This window comes from Osmerus eperlanus, chromosome 21 (genome assembly GCF_963692335.1).
Source record: "Osmerus eperlanus chromosome 21, fOsmEpe2.1, whole genome shotgun sequence".
NCBI lineage: Eukaryota > Metazoa > Chordata > Actinopteri > Osmeriformes > Osmeridae > Osmerus > Osmerus eperlanus.
In genome coordinates, this window is record NC_085038.1 from 1929561 (window position 1) to 1948923 (window position 19363).

Here is a 19363-nt window from a genome sequence, read left to right on the forward strand (position 1 = left end):
AAAACATATTTTATATATTTTTTTTTTCAGATTTTGAAAGTGTTTCAAATGTATTTTTCTGTCATACCTGTTATACTAAATAAACTTCATATGAACATGTTGAGTCTCTGGGTCCTGGCCTGGAAGTATTTTAGCATTTATAATAATTGACTCAGATTTTTCATTCAAGGACCAGACTCTTTTTTTTTTTACACATTAGTTAATGTTATTGCCGTTAAAGCAGCATTAAGGCTCATACACAGGTTTTGTGTTTTGTATAAATAAATTATAATTTCACTTTTAAATCAGGTGAGGTTAAAGAAGTGGGGTAATGTGACATGTGCCAAATCGTTTTTTGCATCCGCCTAGAGAGCATGACGCACTGAACACGAATAACCAATGGCAGCTCTGGGAGGTTATTCCCCGATTATAAATGTTGGACCTGCCTGTCGGAGATGTGTGCTTCTAGGACTTTAAAGCTGACAGTTCAGACGAGAACACGAAAATAACTGCGATTAAATACACTTTTCATCGAAAATTGAACTATCTGAACTATGGAACGCACAAAACAGAGTCAGTTAAATCAAAATAAAAAGCAAACTGACAGTTCTAACGATACTATCAACGGACACTTTGAAGGGTTGTTGACAAATTCGAGCCGGACTCCGGTTCCTCCGGGGATGAGCGGTGAATCCAGTTCACGCACATCTTCGGTCATGGAGAGTTGGAGAGAAGAGCGCACCCGAAGTATTGAAGACAACGAGATGAACTTGCCGAGTTTGGCGGCCGCATACACCACCATTCTCAGGGGACTCGGGGAAGACCCGCAGAGACAGGGACTTCTAAAAACTCCATGGAGAGCGGCCACCGCTATGCAGTTTTTCACCAAAGGCTATCAGGAGAAAATCATTGGTGAGTTATTTTCTATTCGTGGGGGTGATAGTCTATTCGGAGAAATGCCTGAGATCCACAGGTGATAATCTAGGATTACATTTAGTTACATATTTATATTTTCATCCCAATAAAATGAAAAGAAATCCCATAGACGTTCAGTGTAGCCTAACAAATATGTAAAATGGTATTTATCTTATTTGTAATAATGTTATCCGTTAAATCGGGTAGACGGTTTTTCAGTTTTTCATGGACATTTCAACATTTATGAACTAACAACTGTTTTCCCTCTTTAATAGCTATCTTACACTCCTTAAGCACAAACATATGTGGTGGAGCTGCTTTCAAGACAAGCATGCCTAGAAAGAGTAATGCATTCAATCTCTGTCTGCTTGATCTGTTCTAATCCAGTATGGTTTTATACTCCAGCATACAGTGACTGTATCAGTTACTTGCAGTCCCTTGGTTCTGCATATGACTAGATGAAAGCAGACCAGAACTAGTCAAGACCTTAATGATCCTGATGCCTCCATGGTCAGGAGTCCATTCGGGTCCCAGGGGTGACACGCATGTGGGGCCAATTCTCCACGCTCCAGCCTGGTTCTGTGTTGGGTGCTGTTCCTCACACTCCCTCACAGAAAAACAACCCTGCACTCTACGTCACCCCCTCCTTCCTCCCTCGCTCCCCCACCTCTCCCTCCTTCCTCCCTCGCTCTTTCCCTCCTCCCCTCCCCCTCCCTCACTCTCTCCCTCCTCCTCTCCCTCCCCCCTCCTCTCCTTCTCCCTCCCTCGCTCCGCCACCTCTCCCTCCCTCCTCCCTCGCTCTCTCCCTCCTCCCCTCCCCCTCCCTCACTCTCTCCCTCCTCCTCTCCCTCCCCCCTCCTCTCCTTCTCCCTCCCTCGCTCCGCCACCTCTCTCTCCCTCCTCCCCTCCCCCTCCCTCACTCTCTCCCTCCTCCTCTCCCTCCCCCCTCCTCTCCTTCTCCCTCCCTCGCTCCGCCACCTCTCCCTCCCTCCTCCCTCGCTCTCTAACTCCTCCCCTCCCCCTCTTTCACTCTCTCCCTCCTCCTCTCCCTCCCCCCTCCTCTCCTTCTCCCTCCCTCGCTCCGCCACCTGTCCTTCCTCCCTCGCTCCCCTACCTCTCCCTCCCTCGCTCTCTCCTTCCTCCCCTCCTCTCCTTCCTCCCCTCCCCCCTCCTCTCCCTCCTCCCCTCCCCCAATGGTCCATCTGGAGTTGGTTTCATGGTGGGGGTGCTCCTGTAATGGAATGTGATTTTGTGCTTTCCGTGGTGTTCTGTCTGACTGAAACAGTCGGCATCCGACACAACAACAATCCCAGACTAGGATCCTGGTTTACCTACTGGACATTTGTACCTTCTCACCAGTCAGACACTCACATAATAACATATCCATTTAGTAGCTGTTTTTAACCAGAGCGTCATACTGTGCAGGGGGATTGGAACCTGCAACCTCTTGATCTGCTGTCAAAAGCTTTAACCATTGAGATGTACCTTCTGCTGAAACGTGAACTCTGTAACCTGCACTAGTGTTCAGCTGTCCTCTCCTGTTTGTTCATTGGGTATCGTTTGCACCACCCCCTTTTCTTTGCAAAACCATTGGAAGGAAAAGCAAAACTGTAAGACTTATTTTCCTGTGGATATTTTACTTCCCATCACTAATTATACATTTGATTCATGTCTGTTTGAATCCGTGGTCAGGTAACAGGTTTAGGTTTACATGAAATGATTAGTGAGGCGTGTGCGCAGGCCTGCGGCAGGGCCTGGGTTTGTGTTCATGTGCACTTTGTAGAGTGACTCACCAATGAGGACCTCGGGCAGACAGTGCAGGAAGTAACTGTGGATGATGCAGTAGCAACTGGCAGGAGGTCCGCTTCCTCACACACACACACACACACACACACACACACACACATACAGACACACACAGAACTCTGGCCACTCATCTAATAAGATGTTGTATCCTCACATGTAGTGTTTTATTTTCACTCCCCCTCCCAGTGGGTGCTAATGCTACTGTCATCACGTGAGGCCCGCCCCCCTCCCTCAGACCTCCAAGGGGTCATTAGGGTCTGGGTTGATGCCCCTGGGAGGGGGGGGGGGACGGGGGACAGAGCAGAGGCCACAGTACCACTGCATCCTTTGTAGTCCAACATTTAATTTGTGAAGTAACCATAGTGATGTGTGTGTGTTTGCGAGAAAAGGAGAGAGAAACAGAGAGAGGGACTTGAGAAAAAGCTGATTTGATTGTGTGTGATGCGTTAGTGTGTATTTATGGGTTAGTGTGTGTGTGTTCTGTGCTGAACAGATGCTGCCTTCAGGTTGGTGACATAAACTAGGGTGATGCTCCATCCATCAGCGATGCATGGCTGGAAACACAGACACACACAGACACACACAGACACACACAGACACACACACACACCACTGGCCAAAGCACATTAGCAAACAGCTGTAGTGGAAATCCAAACATCACCACTGTTCCTTTAAGTACTGGTGGAGAGTTGCATTCAAAAGGAAACTTTTTTTTTTTTTTTAAGAAGAGATTTTTATCTCGAGAAAAACAAATTAGAAACTGATAAAAGAACCACATTATGAATTCACAGAATTTCGAGTGGAAGGTTGTTAGAACCTGCTTCATCTGCTTGTGAAACCCTTCCTGGGTTCAGCTCACTGCAACCTGGAAGGCTTATCTTGTTGGTATAGTAAATGACCTCATTGCCGTAAAGATCTAATTGTCAGTACACACAGACACACACTCAGAAGACACATCACAATTGCACCCAGAAGCAACAAGTTGGACCGTACGGCGCGTTACCACGGTAACGCCCCCCTCACCCCACCCTACAGATAGACAGTCAGGAAATTAAAAAGGCCGTCAAACAAAAAGGCGGCGCACTGCCACAAACCGATAAAGCGTGATTTATTTGAGCAACGATATGAGTTCTGAGCAACATTTTTATTTTTATTTTTTATAAATAAAAACAGGAAGAGGGTATGGGCCCAAATATAATTACTGTGTTTGGGAGAGAGGGAGAGGGAGAGGGAGAGGGAGAGAGAGAGACGAATCAAGCAGGATGGAGAGAGTGATTAGGGTCGTGCCTGTAGGTCTGTTCTGCTGTCTTTTGCTGTCTGTAGCCCACGCCACCTCAGCTCTCCACTCATCCATCTCTGCCTCTCTCTTTCTCTCTCCCTGTCTCTCTCTCTCTCTCTGCCTCTCTCTTTCTCTCTCCCTGTCTCTCTCTCTCAGATGTTTTGAACGACGCCATATTCGACGAGGACCACGATGAGATGGTGATAGTCAAGGACATCGACATGTTCTCCATGTGTGAGCATCACCTTGTGCCCATCTTTGGAAGGGTAGGACTCTTCCTCACACACACACACACACACACATCCTCGGTCACTGGTCACGTGAGACTTGACTGATCCACGATACCCCGGGGCAGATAAAAGCCTTGTCAGATCTCTAATTGAGCATGACTGTGATTAAACATCTGTGGATGACCAGAAGAAGCCATCGAGATAAACTCAAATCACATTTGTTTTGAGTTCCCAGATATACAGTCACCACTAGTCATACCCAGGTTTGACATTTAGGGCTGTCCATCCTCCCTCTATCCCTCCATCCCTCCATCCTCCCTCTATCCCTCCATCTCCCCCTCCTCCCCCATCCCTCCATCTTCTGTCCGCAGGTGTTTGCCATTTAAGACAAAAGAGCCTTGACAATCCCTTTCACCGACAAAATGGGCAGTGATGATAGACAATGTTGATCACAAGCTACCAAAACTCCCCCACGCGAGCACACACACACGCGGAGAGAGTGTTTGTGTGTGCTAGTGGTGTGTGTGTGTGTGTGTGGTTCTCCACTCCCTGGCAATAGCTCCTTGTTGTCGTCACAAGCGCGTCCTCTTATCCCCGCTCTCATCTCTCATCCTTCCTCCCCCTCACTCACTCACTCACTCACTCACTCACACACACAAACACACCATAATGACTCACCCATATCTCCTAACCACCGGTGTCAGGAAAGCACCCCCTCCCCTCCCCCCTCAGTGTTTCCCCCCTCCAGCATGCCTGACCGCCGTCCAGACAGTCGGGGGGACAGTTTTTAATAATGCTTTTAGTGTCTGTCATTCATACACAACTGAACCTGTTCATCGGCTGGTATTCTCTCACTATGAAGGCCATTGTTTGGCTTCGGAGTGGCGTCTAAATGACACTTGTTACATGTGAAAGCAACTCACATCCTCTAAAGACGAGGACATGCACACCATCGCTGGTGACGTGCTGTCTAACCCTAAAATATATTTTTATCTGCCCGAGAGTCACGAGTTCAGATGGTTATCTACCTCACCAGAGCTGCTAGAAGGGAACCGGGACTGGAGCCATGAGAGTTCAACAGCAGTCATTTCATATGACATTATCACAACAGAGCACAAACAGAGAGAGAGAGAGAGAGAGAGGGGGGGGGGGAGAGAGAAAGAGAGGGAGGGGGGAGAGAGAGAGAGAGAGAGGGGAGAGAGAGAGAGAGGAGAGAGAGAGACAGGGGAGAGAGAGATGGGGACAGACAGACAGAAGGACAGAGACAGAGAGAAAAATATAGATCGAGAGGAAGAAGGCGAGGAAAGATCCTCGCACGCATGTTGCCGCTGCCCTTTCTCTTGGCCTGTCATCAAATTGCTGCTGACATTTGAGTGGAGAAGGAAGAGGTGGGGGGGGGGGGGGGTTGGCCCTCCAGTCATTCACAGTAGCAGCTCACCAGCTGCTCAGCCTCTCCTCCTCTCCTCTCCTACCTCTCATGTGCTGCCTATCCACCATCCATCCATCCATCCATCCTGCCGCCTTCCCTGCGCTCCTCCCCTTCCATGGCCCCCAGATCATGTCTTTTTTTGGTCTTCCAAATGTATGACTCATCTCTTTCTCTCTCTCTCTCCTCTTCACCTGGCATGGTATAATGCACGATTTGACCAGTTTTCCACAGACTGATGCAAACGGTTTGGGTGGCATGATCCACCTGAGATCATGCCACCATCACAGACGTGGGAGTGCGTTACTGCTGGATCTGCTCAGCAGGACTGTGGTTATCTCCGCCCGCACACTCATCAACAGGTGACAGGGTTGAGTAAAGTTGTGTCTCCTTTGCAGGTCCACATTGGTTACCTCCCCAACAAGAGGGTTCTGGGACTCAGCAAACTGGCCAGGTACGATGACCCCAGGGTTCACCTGAACCTCACTGTTCCACAGTCTGTACCTGTACCCCAGCGTCCCTCAGACAGGACTGTGGCTTCACACAGGGTGTCCCAGACAACATGCATCCTCCACTGATACCTATTTTAAATGGTTTGATATAGTGTTAACAAGTTCGTATGGGTGTTCCTTGAAGCCATGCTGAATGGACAGCTTATTGAGGCCCGTGTAAGCTGATTATCAGGTGTGTGTTTAAGTGACAGCCAGTCCAGTCTGAATACCTGACCCTAATACTTACAGATTAGTCCTTTCACTTAACCATCGCAACCATCTGGAGCTACAACAGAATCATAGTCACTCGCCAAACACACCACTCCCCAAAGACCAACAGCACCTCTCCCACACACCCACAGAATCTCATTTGGGTGATTGACAGCGTGCATTCTTACAGGAAAATAGTTTTTCGTCCCCGTTACAGAACGTTCCACACGCAAAGTAGCGCCCCTCCCTTCTGAAAAGCCTTTCTCTCTGATGATAGTACAGCGGCAGCAGCTTTCTTACTGGGACTAGTTGCGTCCTTTCAGCTAAACCTGCTCTTATCTCCTCGGTTGGGTGGCATTTGGTGCAGCGATAGGTCAGGTGCTCGGAGAGTGGACAAGCTCGGGAAAGAGGGGGGGGGGGAGGGGCCAAAGGTGAAGGCATCGCAGAGTGTCACGCCAGGGCGACCTTGCGTTCCTGTGGACTCAGGGAGAAGGTTATTTACAAAATATCTGGGATGAAAGAGACCCTGGTGCGCGCACGCACACACACGCGCGCACACACACACACAGCCTGATCTTTGTGTTCTTGCGTCTCTGTGAGAATTTCAAGTAAAATCCTCTTTGTCCCTCTTAAACCTTTCTCTGCCACACTCCAAAGCTGCACTCCTTTCCTGATTTAATGAGCTGCCCCCCTCCCCTCCTGCCCCCCTCCTTCCCCCCTCCCCTCCTGCCCCCCTCCCCTCCTGCCCCCCTCCTTCCCCCCTCCCCTCCTCCCCTCCTGCCCCCCTCCCCTCCTTCCCCCCTCCCCTCCTCCCCTCCTGCCCCCCTCCTTCCCCCCTCCCCTCCTGCCCCCCTCCTTCCCCCCTCCCCTCCTCCCCTCCTGCCCCCCTCCTTCCCCCCTCCCCTCCTGCCCCCCTCCCCTCCTGCCCCCCTCCCCTCCTCCCCTCCTGCCCCCCTCCTTCCCCCCTCCCCTCCTGCCCCCCTCCCCTCCTGCCCCCCTCCTTCCCCCCTCCCCTCCTCCCCTCCTGCCCCCCTCCTTCCCCCCCTCCCCTCCTGCCCCCCTCCTCTTATCTCCGCAGGATCGTGGAGATCTACAGTCGCAGGCTGCAAGGTACAGACAGGTGTACGGACAGGTGTTTTCGATGAGGCTGACCCAGACTCACCGGCCATCTGTTCAGATCACGAGCCGTTCAGCTCTGTGTTAGTGTCAGCAGACTTCCTGTTCCTCTGGAACTCTTCTGTGTCTGTGGTGGTGTCTGTGGTGGTGTCTGTGATGGTGTCTGTGGTGGTGTCTGTGGTAGTGTCTGTGATGGTGTCTGTGATGGTGTCTGTGGTGGTGTCTGTGGTGGTGTCTGTGGTGGTGTCTGTGATGGTGTCTGTGGTGGTGTCTGGTGGTGTCTGTGGTGGTGTCTGTGTCTGTGTGTTTGCTCTCGGTCGTCGAGCGCGTCAGTCAACCTTGCTCCTCTCCCCACCATGTTTGTCTTTCTGTTTCTTTCAGTTCAAGAGCGGTTGACCAAACAAATTGCCGTGGCGATCACTGAAGCTCTGCAGCCTGCTGGGGTCGGAGTTGTTATTGAGGCAACGTAAGTCCACCACCGCCCTCCCCCCTCACACACACACACACACACACACTCCCCGACCTGATAGGTCTCTCAAATATATCTGGTGTAACATACACAAGATCAACGCAGTGCTGAGGTCAGAGCTACTGAGCAGAGTGTTGGGATCCATCCTCACGGAAAGATAAGCCTGTGGTGAACGTGTTACTGTATCACCTCTACACGTATCTGACGAGGAATCCAAGCAAGGCTTTGACTCTCTCTTTCTCTCCCCCTCTTCCCCCTCCTCCTGTCCTCCCCCTCCTCCTCCTCCGCCTCCTCTCTGCTTCCTCCTCTCTCCCTCCTCCTCTCTTCCCCCTCCTCCTCCTCCTCTCCTCCCCCTCCTCCTCTCTCCCTCCTCCTCTCTTCCCCCTCCTCCTCCTCCTCCTCCTCTCCTCCCCCTCCGCCCTCCTCTCTCCCTCCTCCTCTCCTCCCCCTCCTCCTCTCTCCCTCCTCCTCTCTCCCTCCTCCTCCCCTCCCCCTCTCCAGTCACATGTGCATGGTGATGAGAGGGGTGCAGAAGATGAACAGCAAGACTGTGACCAGCACCATGTTGGGGGTGTTCAGGGAGGATCCCAAGACACGGGACGAGTTTCTCACCCTCATCCGGAGCTGAATACGACCCCTCACCTCACACATGGCTGGCCGATCCACCCCCCCCGCCCCCCCCCCCGCCCCCCCCCCTCCCTGGAACCTGCTAGGAGCCTGGCTCCACAGGCAGCCGTTGTGTGTGTGTGTGTGTGTGTGTGAGAGACCGTGTGCATGGGTATGTGCCACTCCTCTAAATCCTCTGCTTGAAATGACCCACTGTCGCCGTTACGATGGTGTAAAGTCAGTACTGCCGACTGTGCAGACCTGCCGGTCTGTCAGGTGACACAGTCCCAAAGAAAACCCCCCTGAATAGGCCCGAGGGTTTCTGTGATTAAGATCAGACGTTTCTGTTTCAAGGATCTGACCCCAACATCCATCTCCGATCCCGTCAACCACATTTAAGGATATATTTTTGTTATGAATCGAAGCAATCATTTTAGCTTTCAAAGCCATTATAGTAAATAGCAGACTATCAGCTCATAGATATTTCATAAAGTATGAGCTGACCTGTTGTTGGTCACATTCAGTCTCTCTCCCCTAGCCCCGTATTGCCCAGTCCAATCTGTGTCCTGGTCATGGTATTCTGGGGTGTCTTTGATCGAAGGACATTCTGGGTTGTACTGTGAGTAAGGATACTTAGGATTGTAGCAAACAATCGTTCATTTAGTCCAGAGCTAAATTCACACTTGAATCCTTACGTCCCTAACCCCTACACAAACAGGACACGGAGCTGTTTGATGTGGTCATCCCTCCCTTTTCCAAGATGGCCCCTATCTGTAACATATGCTTGTAACTGAAGTCTAGATGTTGGTGAACCTGTAGGTGTTTAGAATCTGTAGCTTATTGTATTTTTTCCTTGAAATGTCCTTTGGATTTTGGCATACCCACTCGCAGCCTTACTGTTAAGTGTAAACTAAAGAAAAGAACCTCCATATTCTGAAAGACGACGAGGCGGAATTAAACGAGGCGCATGTAAAGTAAAACACGTTCCTCGGTGAAGGACAGGGAGATTCCTTTGGCCTCTCATCTCATGGCAGAGAAGCCTGTAAGTTCGGATGTTGTTCTACATGTTTACTTATGTCTAAAATGTGTTCCTATATCTTTTTAAATGTCTAACACATGCAGGCGATCTATTTTAATTGACAGTACAGTATTGCTACATGTCTGTCGTCGGTATAGTATTTGCATCGTCGGTCTTCAGTGTGTGAATCTGTTGTTTTTCAGATAATTTTCTGGTCATGAGTTTAAGCAAACATAACATGAGACATGCACATTATAAAATATTTTGTGTGCTGTTGTGATATATATATTATGTGCAAACGTGAGTACACTTTTACGTATTGATGATATAACAGAACGAATCATGGGAGATTTCCTGCCTGCAACACTAGAGTGTGTGTGTGTGTGTGTGTGTGTGTGGGGGTACAGTACTTTGACGGACAGATGGGGAAAAGATGATCTATGTAGTCAGACGTACAGCTCTTTGCATTGTTCCTGTGGCCTTCTCAAGTAGGACCTAGTTCCTTCATGTACTCTCATGACTTCACACTATGTCCTGTGCTCATTTGAAATACTTTTTATCAAATGGAAATAAATATATCTGTGAGAAGTATAATCTCGGCCGCTATGTATCCAGAGTGTGAATTATACAAAGATAATCGGAAGGGGTCAGCAGAAACTAAATGTACTACTTGCATTTAGTAGTGTCATAAGGCCAATTACACTGTTTTGTAGAACAATTGCTGGAACCCTCTGTAGCTCGGTGGTGTGTTTGTACCATCGAGTCTAGTGTCAAACATGGTACTCCTGGTTCAAATCTTGCTCAAACCAATTGATAATTCATTTAACTGATATCAGTTAAGTAATATATATGATATCTATGGGGATTTTATGTGCAGGGGAGTGGGGGTTTATGGGTTGAATGACTCAGCTTATTTTTTCCTGTGTTGTGAAACAGTATTCCACCCCCCCCCCCACCAGTCACGACTCCCGCAGTCTGATTGGTTAAATGTATAAACCGACAGCCAATAGGAAGGTCTGCTGCCAGGGAGTGACCAACCGAACATGCAGCTTTGATTAGAAAGCGAGAGGAGAGCGAGGAAAAGAAGAGAGTTCATTTTACAAGTTATTCTTTAATACTTTTTTTTTTCTTTTTTCTGTCGTCTTGTCACAGACGTCGAGCGTTTGAACACAACCAACAAAACAAAACATTCTCTCCACTCTTTCCGGAACACGCATGCACTCATACACAGAGCTTTGAAATTCTCCCAATCTGATCACAAAGCCATATGCTCTCCCATTGAAAGGCACAAACACACACACATTTACACAGAGGTCTCCAGAAGCTTCATAGATGTGTCTCTAAACACCTCAGTGTCTAGACTCCAGTCCTGACCTGCAAGCATGTACAGGTAGCATGTACAGGTAGCATGTACAGGTAGCATGTACAGGTAGGCTGAAACCAAGGCAAAGTTTGATGTTGTTGTTCACCTTGCAGAAGTGTGTGTGTGTGTGTGTGTGTGTGTGTGGAGGGGAATTCTCCCCTCATCTAACCAAGATCTGAAATGAACAGTGGACCTCGGTCTCTGCCAACCTGTGTGACTCGACTTTTGGCAAGGAAGCCCTTTAATCACTTGATATGTGTTGGTCTATACGCACATACAAACTCTCACACACACGTACACACACAGTGAAAAACAAACAAGGTACTGTAACAGCAGTCGGTGAATAGAACACGTCACAGCATTCTGGTAGTGTACTTGTGAGAAGACACCTTGAAAAGCAAAAAGAAAACATGTACATTCGCTCTCTTTCTCTCTCTCTCTCTCGCTCTCTCTCTCAACACAACAGTCTGCTTCTCTTTGTCTCTGTGTCTCTCTCTCTCACACACACACACACACACACACACACACACACACACGTACAGACAATAACATCTGTTTGTTGTACAGACCAGTATATTTCATAACTTCATATTAGCATTGAAAAGTACCAACAGAATAAAGACACAAGATAAGATGACATCACAAGGCCAGCCAGAAGACGTGATGTTTGTTTTAGCCTGCTGCACAATCCCATCAAGACAAGTTCATAAATGTTGTCAGAGGGCTTGTTAGCAGTTTGGATAATTCCACCATTTTGACCACTGACTCAGCTGTTACTGGTTGCATCATGTAATATTATTACAGTTTTAAAGTCCATATAAAATCATTTACATTTGGGGTAAATGTCTTCAGTACAAAAAAGGCACTGCCATTTGTTATTCTAAATATGACGTCCCAGCCTCATGCATGCATTTCTAAAATATAAATTACCTTTTTTTTTTCCTTTTTTTTTTTTTTCCCTTCCTTTTTTTGTTTTCTTTTTGTTTTTATTCTTAAACATACAATAATCTTTTTCAAATATATATGTAAGCCTGCAGTCAATACAGGTCATCGGCTCTGATAAAGTAAAACAAAAGACAAATTAAGAGCACAGTTAAGCGGTAGAACTTTGTTACAGTAAGGATACTTTTTAAATTTGCCAACTTATTATTTTTTAATATAATAATAATTTCGCCCAAAAATAATGTGTATAATTGACTAATGTGCAGAGTATGAAAAAAAACAACAAAAAAAACACTGACACTTAATTAAATTATGTTTCATTTGTTGAATATCAGAGTGTCATCTAACTGTTCAAACTGCAGTGTGCATAGCCATACTCCTGACCAACAAGTGCATGCCCACTGAGTAATTATAAAAAAATAAATCACATGGTTCATATCGCCTAGGCAGTTAGTGTATGTGGTGGTCTCATTTCCTGGCTGGTCTACATCGCCGTGACGATGCTGTGTAGCATCATGCACAGGATTCTAAACTGCCTTCTACGTCAGTTCCTTGGCTTTGCGTCAAGCCCATTCTGAACACACTGCTTCGGTGTTTTCCACCAACACACATAAAAAACAACATCCTCCATGTCCTTTCGATGCCTCGCAGGGTTGCCAAGGCTTGTCCTCCCCCGTGCATCCGGCCTGAACTTTGTGATCAGAGGCGTAACCAGGCGTTTCGACAACTTTGCATGAATTCCAGGAAAGACAGACTGCTCCCCCTCCTGGCCGCTCTCAGCCATGCACGTTAGCGAGGCAAGTAGAAACACAACACAACGTCCTTCCCCAAAAGACACACAGCTCCTTACTCCCCATCAAATAGAAGATTATAGATCAGAGTAAAACAAAATAACTATGTTAATATTTGAGATGTACTTATGGTCACCAGCCATAGCAACGTTAATACAGATGGTTCTTTAAATAATACACCTATATGAATAAAACAACACCTCTGCAACAGTTATAGAAAAAAAGAATAAATAATCATTTGAATCCACTAATAGTATTGATTCATATGGCTGTGACAAGTGGCTCTTATGACTACCTAGAAGGGCAGATTGGCTGCTTTGTATTAGGACTGTGAGTGACGTCACAGTGTACTGTAGCCTTTGCCCTAAGCCAGAATACGCTCTAGGCAAATCTCCCTTCCCCTCGTGACGTCCCTGCATGTCACCTGCTTGTACGAGGACATGCAAGTGCAGCGATGCAGGGAGGGAGAAAATCCTCACTACTGCAGCAGCACACAAACACAGAACTGTGACACTCGTCTCCACAAAAAATGCTTTGGTTATACAGCATTCAAAACACACAGGCACTAGCAGGCAGTGTGTGTGTGTGTGTGTGTGGGGGGGGGGGGGTTGTGTTAAGAGTGTGTGTATGTGTACTGTGTCAAGAGAGAAGGAAGGTTCTGGATTCTAAAGGAGCCAGTCATCGATTTGGCCAGTTCATCTGCCATCGGTGACAGGTGAGCAGTTTTAACAGACCACACCATCGAGTCAAACCACCCCCTTAGTCTCCGCTGAAAGAAGGAAAGTGGTTGTTTCTGCAGAGGTGGAACACGGTGTATTTGGCATTGATTTGGTTCCACTAAATGAAGGTCCACCTAGTGTCCCTTTTATGACCTTCTCACCCGCATCTCCTCCACCCTCACCATCTCCACCCTCACCATCTCCACCCTCACCATCTCCACCCTCACCATCTCCACCCTCACCATCTCCACTCTCCTGGAAGTCAGGTATTGCACATTTAAGGTTTATGACTGCTGCATGTGCTGTCCTTGTTGTTAGAGTCAAAGGCCCTTTAACAAGTGCAGAAAAAAATATTCTAAGAATGGCAAGAAAGAAATTAATTACTGAAATTCCAACGATAACTATGGATATGCCTCACATTTTGAATCGCTCAAAATCAATTCCAAACAGGCTAACAATAGTAAATATTTCCAGGCACAAAATGTGCGACCTTGTCTATGCACAGAGCTCAAGGGTCAAGGGTTTTAACGCACACACAATGCAGTGACTGCACATGACAAAGCCGTACGTTTTGCTAAACAGCTTATTTTGACAAACAAATCCTATAAAGTATTGATCCAGAAACAATAAACAGGATAAATATTAAGACAGGGTGGAACCAAACTTTCAAAGTACAACTGCCAAATTCTACTGATGAATACAGTAATGACCGGCTGTAGTACCAAGTGTGGCCACCAGGTAGAGGTAAGTTCTCAGAAGAGGGCAACCTCTGGGAGTACTGAAGCCCGTCATGGATTTGCATCTCCTCAAGGAAAAGACAAACCTCCACAGCGATGTAGCCGACGAAAACAACCTCTTCCTCCCACGCACGTCTAAATAGTTTGGTACGTTACACCCTGCCTCACAACCCTACACGTCTGAGACCCCTGTCTACCTAGCAAGATGAAAAGGAATAACATGCAGTTAAAGCATCTACCCTGGATCACACACACAACGATATCCATACACACACCTGCAACGATTCAAGAGCTAATGAATGTGTTCCTCGTGAACCACACACTGGCTTTTCGAGCCAGCATCAGAGCTACCAGTTCGAACGATGAGAACCTGTAACTGTCTAGAACACATCTAGTCCAACCTCCACCCTTCTACCCCACACGCCAAACCTCCACCCAGTCACGGTTCAAACAAATGCCAATCATGTACTCTCAATGCATAGCATTTCCAAGTACATAAGCTATTATAAATTCAATAACTATATAATTGTTATATATATTTATATGTACAAAATACTAAATGTTGACCTGTGATGAATCCCACTGCCCCAGGTTTTTGTTTACACAACCTACCCAACAACTACCCCAGCTCCTCCAGACAGCTCGTCTTCCTCAAATCGAAGTTCCTGCCTCTGATTTGAGGTGGGACAGACCCTGTTCAGACATCCTCCTCTCCATCCAAACATCCCTTCTCACAGACCTTCGTATTCCTAGACGTTCCTTTTTCTTTCCTGTAACTCCTCCTCTCGCTTCTCTCTTTTCCTTTCGACCACATGCGTTTCTTCCCTCTTCTTGTCTCAGTCCTGCACAGCTCGGCTGCAAGCGACATACAGAACAAAACTATTGGATTACATGTAAACTATCATGGTGGCTACTAGCCTGTGGGTCGTTACTAAACTATGGTAGTGTGCCACAAGAACCCCCAAAACAAAACAAAGAACGGGTACATTAATTCCTGAAAATCATAAACGTTTCAGTACCCTTGATAGTAGCATCTTACGTAAACAATACATATCGTATATAAATGCTTTAGTCACCCAAGAGAGAGAAAACGGCTCTCCCAAGTCCACAGCACTCCCTCACTAACACTCAGAGCAGTGGAGGGAAACATTCACTTTGTTTGTTAGCGGGGGCGGGGGTGTCTTCCATGGTGTGAGTGGTGATGAGGCGGGCTGGGAGCTCTGGCCTGGGCTGAGCCTGGGAGCTCTGGCCTGGGCTGAGCCTGGGAGCGGCTCTAAGGCTGAGGAACAAGGCGGAGGTTAGCCACATCCAGGGATTAACGCCAGGGACCTGAGTGCCATTTCTCCCCCGATCCCACAGGGGGCGCTCCTCAGACGAGGCTGGGGTTGGGTCTGTGGTTCGGGTGCATCGTGGGGCCGTCCTCTACCCTCACCCAGACGCCGGGGGGAATTGTGAGTGTGCTGAGGGGGCGGGGTTTACCTAGGTTCAGCTCCTGATTGGACAGGAAGAAGTGGAGCTTTTGTTAGCCGTATACGGATTGGTTCTTTGTGTTGTTTGGACACCGCCCACCCTTTTGTGACCTCTCCTATTGGCTGTGGGGCGCTTGACGGAGAAGTGAAGGTTGGGGGGTCGTGACCTCGAGGTTCCGGCCGCCTGGACCAGCTCTGCATCGCCTGGTCTCCCTCAGGTCCTCCTCTCAGATCGTGGATGTCCGGTCGACTCCGTCTGATAAGGGAGGAACGACACAGATAGGCAGGGTGCAAATGTTACTTTTTTTATCCACCGGACAAATGGCTAGTGAATGTTCAAATTTGACAAGCCTCTCAATATGTTTCCATCGTTATTTTGAGGCTGGCGAGAGTAGAAAATCGACTTAAATCTGCTGGTGGATGGTGTAAATGTTGTGCCCTGCAGATGGGTGAACATCCACATCATGTCTGCTAGATAAATACATTGTTATATGCTGATGGTAAAGCCCTTACGTTTAGAATGATTGAATTTTCCTGCGACAAAAAGGTGGATTCAAGTACAGTATATAAATACAGAGTCTGGCTGTAGATTCAAAATTCAGACAGTGAGGAAGGGTAGGATGTATGTGTGTGTGGCTGTGTGTGTGTGTGTGTGTGGCTGTGCGTGTTGTGTGTTAGCCTGGAGCGGGTGGGTCCAGTACAGGCAGAAAAGGATACTGGTTTAGACTGGCATTCCTAAGCTCACAGCACTTTTACTCTGCCCTGCTGCCCACCTCTGCTCCTATCCGCTACACACACACGCACACACACACACACACACTCACACAAAGCAGCGCTTGTCCACGGCTCTGCGCGGAGCACTGAGGGCCACTGTCTCTTCCTCGGCGCTGCGAGGGTGGAAAAACCCTGCCCCCTGTATTCAGAGCTAAACTCCACTTCACATGGGAATGGTTACTGCGTTTATCCAACCCCCCCCCCACCCTCCCCCCCCCCTCCACGGGTGGAGTCATTGTGCAGTCACACCCAGGCAAGAACAGACTCATTGTACAATACTGTACGGATTCATTCTGCTGCCATCGACGAGTTACAAATGTAGCTATGCCTCTGTGTCTTTCACCATGATGGTGATGTTAGCTGTGCCGTATAAGGGGAGTCAGGTGGCTGAGCGGTTAGGGAATCGGGCTAGAAATCTGAAGGTTGCCGGTTCGGTTGCCGGTTCGATTCCCGGCCGTGCTAAAATGACTTGGGAAAGGCAGTTCACCCTACTTGTCTCGGGGGGAATGTCCCTGTACTTACTGTAAGTCGCTCTGGATAAGAGCGTCTGCTAAATGACTAAATGTAAATGTCTCCAGCAGCTGACCAGGCCAGCACCACGACTCTACAGTGTCTCTGTGTGGGTGACACACTTCCTCCTCACAGGTCGTTGGTCTGTTGGTCTGGGCCTCTTCTTACAGTTGGGGGACTTTTACAAGAACACAGGAGGCCTGGTGTGTGTACGGCACATGAACTGTGTGTGTGTGTGGGGTTTATCTGTGTGCATCTGTGTGTGTGTGTGAATGTGTGTATTTGTATGTGGGTGTGTGTGTGTACCTCTCTCACCTCCAAGGGCGTGTTCAGTCATACTCAGACACAGAGACTCGAGGCGGTTGTTGATGTCTGGTTCTGTCACCGGCACCTGGAGATCTGAAACAAAAGTACAACAGGTTACACAACACGGCATGTGTAGAGATGCTCACGCCACGGAACTTCACACCACACGGCGTTACGTCAGACGTTGTTTATACCACAACAGCCTAGCGGGCGTTCCAACGAGGTCACTAGAGCCTGCGCCCAATCACAGGGCTTTAATCCTGCACGTGAGCTCTTCAGGTCATGTGACGTGGGAGCTTGTCTTGGCAGCAGATCACACAAGAGTTTAAAGATCAGCATACGAGATGACAATTACCTTCCTCCAGCATGCTCCCGTCCTTGATCTAATCACATTACACCGCCAATTAACCCTCTTAAAGGCTGCCAGATTAGACGCCCTAGCTGTCCTTGCTAATTGTGTTACTCACAGTAGGGTATTTGGCACGTTTGTTGTGAGTTACTGAGGGCAGTTGGGGGTGGAAGAGGGGCAAGTGCTCAAAGTCACCAGTTCAGCCAGCTGAAGGGCAGGCACACACGCACACACACACACACACACACACACACCACCCATTTTAACCAACAAAACGATTGCCTGGGGCACCCAGTTGCTTCTAGGCTAGATAGCTAAGCTAACCCCTTCCAACTTTCCAGCCTTGTGTCCTCCCCACCTCCTCGTCCTCCGCTGAGTCACAGCCAGGGTCTGGAGGTCGCTTGTGGGGAGAGAAGAGCTGAGTTTGGCACTCGCTGGCTGGACCTCCAGTCCACCAGCTATTTATAAACTTCCCTCCCCAATTCCACACACACACACACACACACACACACACAGACATCTCTCTTCATCCCTGCATTCTCCCTCGTATTCCTGACGTCAGTTTGAACTACTCATTGATCCGCCTCATGTTGTGGGGAGAGAGAGATTGGGCAGAAGGTGGTTCAGGAGTAAAAAGGAGAAAGAAAGAAGGAAAGAGGGCGAGCGTTTGAGAAAGCGAGGACGAGGTCTCGCTGCTCCAGCTCCACACTCTGGCTCAGCTCCAAGTCCTGTGTGCCCAGAGTGCATGTGCAGGGTGTATGACTCTGCAGAGTCGTGGGGGGGGGGGGGGGGCGAGGTGGGGGGGGGGCAGGAGAAGTGTGCCAGGGCACCCCGGCACACTGCACAAAGAGGCTCATTGTAACATGCGACTCCTCTCTTTCTCTCCCTCTCCCTCTCCCTCTCCCTCTCCCTCTCCCTCCCTCCCTCCCTCCCTCTCCCTCCCTCCCTCCCTCCCTCCTCCTCCTCCCCTCCCCCTCCCCCTCTCTCCTCTGCACACAGCCACATTCCCTCATCCCCCCACTCTGACTCCCCTCCTTTCTGTCCATTCTGAAAGAAGGGGAGATGTTGTGGTCTGAAGATCTCGCCGCTGACACACTGATGCCCAGTGTGCCCAGCAGACAATGCCAGGGCAGGGGCCTGACTGACAGACCTCAGCCCCTCTGTACCCCGCAGGAGCCATGACGCCTCACACACACATGACAAATGGCATTTGAGTGCTGTGTGTGAGGTGAATGTGTGTGTGTGAGAGTGCAGGGGGGAGGGTGGTATCTTACCTGACTGCTGGAACATGCCCATGGTGTGTGGGGTGGTGTGTACAGGCAGGGAGCGGGTCCTCTGTACTGAACTGTGAGTTCTGCTGGGCATGCTGTTGCTGCCCCCGGGTTAGCGAACCACAGGCCCTGCAGACACACACACACACACAGACAGACAGACACACACAGTTACACACACACAGGCCCTGCAGAGACACACACACACACACCCAGGCCACTGAGAAGAGCTACCTGGGAGGAGCCTAGTTCCACCTTTCAGTGTCACGTACAGAGAGTCGGAGAGTCAGACAGCTGGGGAGGAACACCCAGTGATTGCTTTGCAAAACGTCAAGTACAGGCCTTTTCAAGCCAGACACATACATGTCTAACCTGCTTGTTAAAAATATAACCAACCCCCCCTCCCCCCACCAGTCTTCAACCTCGACACCTTTGAACCAAAATACCTCCTCTGTGTAGCCTGCCTTTAATACCTTCTACCTCCTCTCCTCTCCCCCCTCTCTCTACCTCTACCTCTCTCTATCCCTCTCTCTTTCTCCTCCCCTCTCTCTACCTCTACCTCTCTCTATCCCTCTCTCTTTCTCTCC

At 48.8% G+C, this 19363-nt stretch overlaps 1 protein-coding gene and 1 long non-coding RNA gene across 3 annotated transcripts; one reads left to right on the plus strand and one right to left on the minus strand.

Annotated features, from left to right (window-relative positions):
• The first annotated feature begins 424 nt into the window (after window positions 1-424).
• On the plus strand, window positions 425-10154 carry gch1 (GTP cyclohydrolase 1). The gene is made up of 6 exons (XM_062446808.1): window positions 425-891; window positions 4136-4245; window positions 6034-6089; window positions 7415-7446; window positions 7834-7918; window positions 8423-10154. Exons 1-6 carry the CDS (start codon window positions 534-536, stop codon window positions 8547-8549), a joined length of 768 nt encoding a protein of 255 aa, XP_062302792.1. The 5' UTR covers window positions 425-533; the 3' UTR covers window positions 8550-10154.
• A 1660-nt stretch (window positions 10155-11814) lies between these two features.
• On the minus strand, window positions 11815-19060 carry LOC134007177 (uncharacterized). Of its 2 annotated transcripts, none has more exons than XR_009928015.1 (3): window positions 18780-19060; window positions 17157-17249; window positions 11815-15822 (listed from the first exon to the last, which is right to left on the minus strand). It is a non-coding gene; the product is annotated as an uncharacterized LOC134007177 (long non-coding RNA). The 2 variants fall into 2 exon arrangements; XR_009928014.1 differs by having other exon boundaries at window positions 17166-17249; window positions 18780-19031.
• Between the last annotated feature and the right edge of the window lie 303 nt (window positions 19061-19363).

What these genes read in the sequence shown, in the direction of transcription:
- gch1 (XM_062446808.1), top strand. Translation starts at nt 534, where the DNA reads ATGGAACGCACAAAACAGAGTCAGTTAAATCAAAATAAAAAGCAAACT. An exon ending in GGACTCAGCAAACTGGCCAG is followed by an intron (nt 6,090 to 7,414) that starts GTACGATGACCC and finishes TTATCTCCGCAG; the next exon opens with GATCGTGGAGATCTACAGTC. An exon ending in CTACAGTCGCAGGCTGCAAG is followed by an intron (nt 7,447 to 7,833) that starts GTACAGACAGGT and finishes TGTTTCTTTCAG; the next exon opens with TTCAAGAGCGGTTGACCAAA.